The sequence below is a fragment of the Lepisosteus oculatus genome, chromosome 1 (assembly GCF_040954835.1).
Source record: "Lepisosteus oculatus isolate fLepOcu1 chromosome 1, fLepOcu1.hap2, whole genome shotgun sequence".
Taxonomy (NCBI): domain Eukaryota; kingdom Metazoa; phylum Chordata; class Actinopteri; order Semionotiformes; family Lepisosteidae; genus Lepisosteus; species Lepisosteus oculatus.
The window spans coordinates 17,598,161-17,604,754 of record NC_090696.1 but is presented as its reverse complement, the minus strand read 5'-3'; the positions used below and the strand labels follow the sequence as shown (position 1 = coordinate 17,604,754).

Sequence of the window (6,594 nt, the reverse complement as noted above, 5' to 3'; positions counted from 1 at the left end):
TATGATGTTATTATCCACTTCCTGTGGGTTTTCCTGGAGCAGGAAGGGGGTGTTAAGTGGGAGGACTTTAAGCTATTATGGCAATTAATTGCACATTGGTGGTGGTGGAGGGGAGTCCCCGTTACTTGTAAAGCGTTTTGAGTAGAGTGTCTGGAAAAGTAATATATATGTATAAGGAATTATTAAATTCTATTATAATTAAAGCACACAACTACTCCACCTCAACAGCAGATGGATGGCACTGAAATTTACAACATTTCTAACAGCCATTAATTTAAGGTAGTAAATCTGATCTGTATTAGAGTGGGACTGTGGCACAGTTGCTGGCATTGGTGCCTTGCAGTGCTGGGGCACTGGGTTCAATTCTGAATCTGGAATTTGTTTTATTATTGTTCATTTTCTTTAATTATTCTTCAATTTCAAACCCAGGGTGCTGTTTTTTCTTCTCGTGTTTTCTCTGTTTATTCTGGTTTCTCTGTGTATTCCTCCAGCAGTCCAAAGACATACTGATGGGTTAACTAGCTTCTGGGAAAACCGGCCCTGGTGTGAGAGTGTGTGTCAGTGTATGTCCTGCAACAGAGTGATGTCTCATCCAGGGTGTATCCTGCCTTGCACCCATTGCTGGCCAGGATAGGGTCACAGGGGAGCAGGAGCCCGAGTTAGAAGAAGAAAATGTAAAGATGGATGACCTGTAATATTTTTAAACAGGGTACTTTTTAGGAATCGCACAGAAAATAAAAAAACACTGAATAAGGAGAGCACCAGTCTTATTGGTAGCAACTATACATTTTTATTTATAATCTTCATTTTTTTGGTATACATAGTAGTTTTAAAAATAGCAAATATAATATAAATTCCTTTTTCTTATGTCTCCTTACTTTTTATACTTTCCAAGGCAGCTGGATGTGAGAAAAATATATTACTACATACAGTGTGATATAAAAACACAACAACACATAACACAATATATTAAAGCTGTATTAAACTTGGCATAGTTCTTTTGTGTCTTTAAAAAAATCTTGTACTGCAAATATAAATGCACAAAGCTTTTACAAAATACGACTGACTATATCTTTAGAGTATACAAAGAGTGCTATGCAAATCTTTGGTTACAGGGACTGGTGGCCACAATAAATGTCAGGCTAGCAGTCTGTGATCCCAGGATGTGAAGCGCCAAGAACAGCAAACATAGATAGGTGGGTCCCTTTTCCTGTCGAATGAAAGCATGCCAGAACAGGGCTTAGATCACCTCTGTTGCCGCTTCATTGATCAGTGGAAATCCAATTCCCAGCCCTGCTTCTATTCAGTACCATCCAGAGCAAAGCACAGGCAGAAGCAAAAACAATCGGGCAAGGCCTGTTGTATTGACAGCAGTTTAAAACATTCCAAGGAGAAACAGCACAGACACTCATTCAATGCTTCTATATAAAACATCAGTCTAACATCACAACACTGTGAACTCGGGGATATTTGCAGTAGTTCTTTCTTTGGTTAATAGGAATTAATGCATATGCAGCATTCCGTTACCTTTTCCTATTAATGCCAGTCAAGTGGCACGTAAGCACATGTGGAATACTGTGTGGATATATAAGGATCCAAAGAGGACAAAGTGCTTCTACAGCAATAATTACCTTGGGGGTTCTGAAGCCTTTTTGAGGGAGACTATTAGAAATACAGGGTGTTTTCTGCACAGAGCACCTCCATTTGGTGTGCAAACACACTGGCACCACTGAACTGAAAACTCATAAAACACAAAGGGGTCAGAAAACCCAGAATAATGTACAATATAAAGAATACATAGATATTTTAACTACTTCCAGAAACACAGTGTGCTAGCAGTTGCTTCTGCGCTTTGTAAAATAGGTATGCAAGCAATTATTGAAGCCACTGGAAATGACATAATAAGGTCATTCTCCAGCCTCACAGATGATTTCTTTTCTGTCTAGCTTCCAACATTCCTGTAAAGAGCCAATGTTGTTAAGAAAATCTCCCCTCTAGATTTTACTCTCTGGGTTCCAGTCTCCCCTCCTGTGACCCTAAATCTAAATATCCCATTAACTATTTACTTCCCCTCTCAGTTTTTTTAGATATTCACTTAATCTGGCAGGTGGTGCATTAGCTCTGTGGCTAAGGATCTGTGCCTGTGGCTGTAAGGTTGCCAGTTCATATCCCGCGGCCGGCAGAGGAATCCTACTCCACTGGGCCCCTGAACAAGGCCCTTAACCCCAACTGCTCCAGGGGTGCCGTATAAATGGCTGACCCTGCGCTCTGACCCCAAGCTTCTCTCTCCCTGTCTGTGTGTCTCATGGAGAACAAGCTGGGGTATGAAGTGGAATCGCATGTTAATGCTGAACAAAGTTAAAACTTTGTATGAAATCTTATATGAAAAGAGATCAGGAAGGCATGTAATAAATGTGACTTAATATTACTGGGAGACTTCAATTTTCTACACAAACTGGAATACTGTGACAGAAAAGGCTGAAACTGATACGGTTGCAATGGTTACTAACTGCTTCTTCATTCTTTTTCTAAAAGGCTGACTCTCAAATTAAAAGCCATATCAATCTATGGTAATGTACACATCGATCATGGTTACCAACATGAAACAGAACAGGAACGCCCGGCTTCTAAATGGAGTGATATAAGCAGTGGACTGCTGTAGAAATCCAGTTTGCAGTTCCTGATTTAGATCAACAAGTTAGTCTGCTATAGTAGAAGATACAAAGTGAAGGCCAACAAAAATTCAGCAAGGGATTTGCAAGCAACTTAAAATCACAGAGTGGGCAGATACATGGCAAGCAAATTTACTGTTGAGAAGTGCGAACTGAATCTCATTGGTAGTAAGCATAAACACTGCACCTCGCATGGGCAATTCAGTGATTCAAAAAGGCATCTGACTATTTATGTACTGTAGATCCAAGACAAAAAAAAACAAGAAACCAACAGAATGCTTGGGTACATGGGAAGAAGTGTGCCATGTAAATTCAGGTGATTTATGCTGAAGCTGAAGACCTCAATAAAAATAGCGTTCAGTTATGGTCACCATGTCACAAAATCAATATTGGAGCCTTCTACAGAAAAGCAATAGGAATGATTCCAGGTCTTGAAGAATTGTCATATACAGATCTAGAATAAAATGGATTGGTTCAAGGAGGTATAATCCTAAGGATCCCTGGGCTGGACCCTATTTCAGGCAATCATTAAACAAGCACATACTGTAGTGCCATAAGCGGAAACTAAAAGGGATAAATTAATGGCTGGATTTATAGGCTTCACTTAGCCACTAAACCTTCAAAACAAGCATGATCTGTCAAATGGCCTCCTCTCGTTTGCATTTTACATTTGTTCTTATGTTCTTGTCTTGTGGAGAAGATCCAAAGCAGAGCAAAATATGGTGAATTGCAGACAACCCATACAATAGGATATGCCAGGAGCCAGTGCTAAACATCACCAAGTACCTGAAACTCAGTTTACACCAATGCAAAACCTACTATGAACTACACAGCACCTTGCCCCTCTGAAATGGGACTGAGATTCAGGCTTAGACCTTAGGGCTATAATTTTCAACACTGATGAACCCAACAGGATGCTGAAGTGCAAGGTGATGCTGAATAGTCTATTTTCTTTATGCCTTCATATAGATACACTAGTATTTCTAATCCTTTCCATCAGCCTTGGTCTGTTCCTATCGGAGCACAAAGAGCTTAAACTATACGTTCAAGGCTGTTTCCATCTAACAAATGCTGTTCCTGGTCTGCCATACTTCTCTTCCGGCAGGGGCAACAAACATACTGTTCTAGTAAGAGAGTACACTGCATCACCAAATGATTCCACTGGAAAACAAACTCCATGTTAGAACTTCAATACAACTCCATCAAGGGAATTAAAAAAAATGGAAAAAAATCCTTACTCCCGACGTTCCCGACTCCAAAGTATTACACTGTGGTTTTAAGTCGCCCTACAGATTGAAATAAAGGCCTTTCTAAGCTCTGGCATTTCTCCTGCACACACTCTCTCTCACTCAAGGCACATACGCTAACATGTCACTACACTCCGAACCTTCTTCAGCAGTGACCTACCCTGACCTCTCCGCAGCTTGAGGGCTCAGCACTGCCGCAGCCCCACTGTCATCACTGCCCTAGTCCTGCGCTCACTTGGCAGCTGCACTGTGTGAAATGTAACAGTGTACAACCCAGGTAATGAAATGAGGGAAAGGCTGAACAGCAGGCTTGAAGTCACTGATATCATTCAGACATGAAAAGCCCAGCGATGTCACAAGCTTCACGAGATGGAGCTTGGGCAGATATCTGAAAGAGATGCTAACGAGGGGGCTGAATGCGCCGGGAACTATGCAAGGAACACTCCTGCCAGAATTCTGCGTGCTCCTTTCAACTTGGCTCCAAACGCAGCTGGTGCTGGCAAATGAAGATCCCGCAGGAGGAAGGGAAGGAGAAGAAAAAAAAGGGATGTATTACAGGGGAACAAGACGAAAATCTTGTGCAGTATACGGAAAGTTTTAAAGTTTTATTCTAAACTCAAATGATTTTGTTCTGCTTTTATTTTAAAGCTTTTTTTAAAATTCAGATGTACCAATTTTGTTTTTATCATTGCAAGCACGTTACATCGATTAAGGCACTGTAGAACTTCACAGCCAAGGGATTGTGTGCTGGAGCTCGTAAGGAGATAACGTGAAAGAAAAATATTTATTTTCTCAGATAAGTGATGCAGTATAAGAAATGCAATGGAGAAAAAAAGCAAATGCTAGTTGGAAAACGATCATTAAGAAATGGTCACATTTGATTGTGACTGGTGTCCATTTTAACCTAGGATACTGAAGTAAGACAAGAGCGTATTCTGTGTAGTAAAGATGTCCTGAAATAATAAATTCAGGATAATCTGGAAAAAAAACATTTTGAGCTTCAGAAAGTAAATGCCACTGCACAGTAAAATATACAGTATGGTCTCAAAACGCTGAATCTTCTCAGTGCTTTGAACTGCTTTTTCGTCAATCACTGGCCTGTTTTCACAAGCACACTTAACACAGAATGAGCTTTCATTTCAAAGGAAGAGCAGCCAACGCCAGCTCAGTAATAACTGTCTTATAACCCCAGGGTATGCATCTATTATTGGCCTTAATTCAGAATCAATATGCATGAAGCTCCCAGTGATTAATGCTTTAATTTGCAATTAAGTGTTTGTTCCAAGGTCATTTCTCTTTTTCTTCTTCTTCAATGCACTCTGATCTAAAACGTTCTCCTTCCTGGCTGCTCTCCATAGCTGGCAGCAGCTTTGCTTGTAGATGGGAGCCGTTTTACATTAATGTTGACCTGGAGCCTTCACTTGAGTGGTTTCTAGTTGGCATGTCTCGGAAATCTCAGCAGCAGGCGCTTCAATTCCTCCTTCAGGTTCTCCCAATTCTGGTTTATGTCCTGGGAGTTAGGCGCCTTATCTAAGGGCAAGGTCGTGAAGGGTCAAGAACACAGAACCAGGGATCTCAAAGATCTGCATAGTTGTGGCAGAGATGAAGCAGCATCCCTGCACAGTGGGATCAGGGATGGTATACAACCAGCACATTTTGTACAGGTATACTACCCATCATGCAAGAGGTCCAGTCCCCTGGACGCAGATGCACTTCAGTTGTGCTGTGATCGTCCCGAATTGCCTGCCTCAGGCTTAATTAAATTCACAAAGTAGGCAAATTAATTCAAACAGGCTCTGGAAAAGTACAAATAAATAAAATGAGCAGACAGAGGCTGCATGAATGAGAATAAAATTGCAGAGTCCTTCCGTACATGAACAGTCCTGACTTCTGTACTCTGACAGACAGATTGGTCACCCTTTACACTGTATCCTGCCTGTTTCACTGAGTCTTCCTTGTCTCGCTGTCCCTGCTACCTTTTATCCTGGGAGCAACTTCCTAAAGGGCATGAGCGGCCAGACTTTGTGCCCACGAGAAAAAAAAATGTCTTTCTCATTTTACAATCACCTCTACCTCGTTCATCACCACGTAGCTGGAACGAAGGGTTTGAACAACGTCATGGCCCACAACTGCTCCGCCATCTTTAGCTTCAGGTCTGCCCTCTTGCCTTTCTGTGCCCCCGCCCTCCCGCCACTGCCCCCTCTACCCATCACTGATCCCCCCCACTCCCTCCCATCTTCTATCTGCGGTGGGGGCCCAGCATGACTTTGTTGATGAAGTTGACGATGGCGGACGCGGGCTGCTCAGGGTCCAGCTCGGCGAAGAGATGGCACACGTTCTCCAACACGCTGCCTTGTTTCTTAGCAACAAAGCCGAAGATCCTGTGAGGAGAAGGAGAAGGAAGGAAGAGAATGAAGCTTGTAAACAATCAGAGGGAAAAAAGAGTTATTTTACAGCCCTTCATTGCTAACAAAGACATAAACAACAAAGTGGTGTCCAGAGAAGTACATTTTCAGGTCGTCTGGCTCCTTTTACCTAGCGAGTTCTATACTGACGGGTGCCTAACTGGGACACCAGAGGAAGGACAGCTGTTACCAGTTACAAACAAACAGGTCCTTGGCCACCCAACTGGACTTCTGCCACATGGTAAGCTACTACAGCATGAAACTGAAAAT

The 6,594-nt window shown here is 42.1% G+C and overlaps 1 protein-coding gene across 7 annotated transcripts in view; it reads right to left on the bottom strand.

Annotated features, from left to right (window-relative positions):
- Window positions 1–767: 767 nt before the first annotated feature.
- tns2a (tensin 2a) overlaps window positions 768–6,594 on the bottom strand; it is a 74,938-nt gene continuing 69,111 nt past the window's right edge. For all 7 annotated transcript variants that reach the window (XM_015344213.2, XM_069185049.1, XM_006629365.3 and 4 more), the window contains one exon: window positions 768–6,300. In XM_015344213.2, coding sequence (XP_015199699.2) covers window positions 6,159–6,300 — 142 coding nt within the window. In that variant the 3' untranslated portion in view covers window positions 768–6,158. The remainder of the gene's footprint in view (window positions 6,301–6,594) is intronic.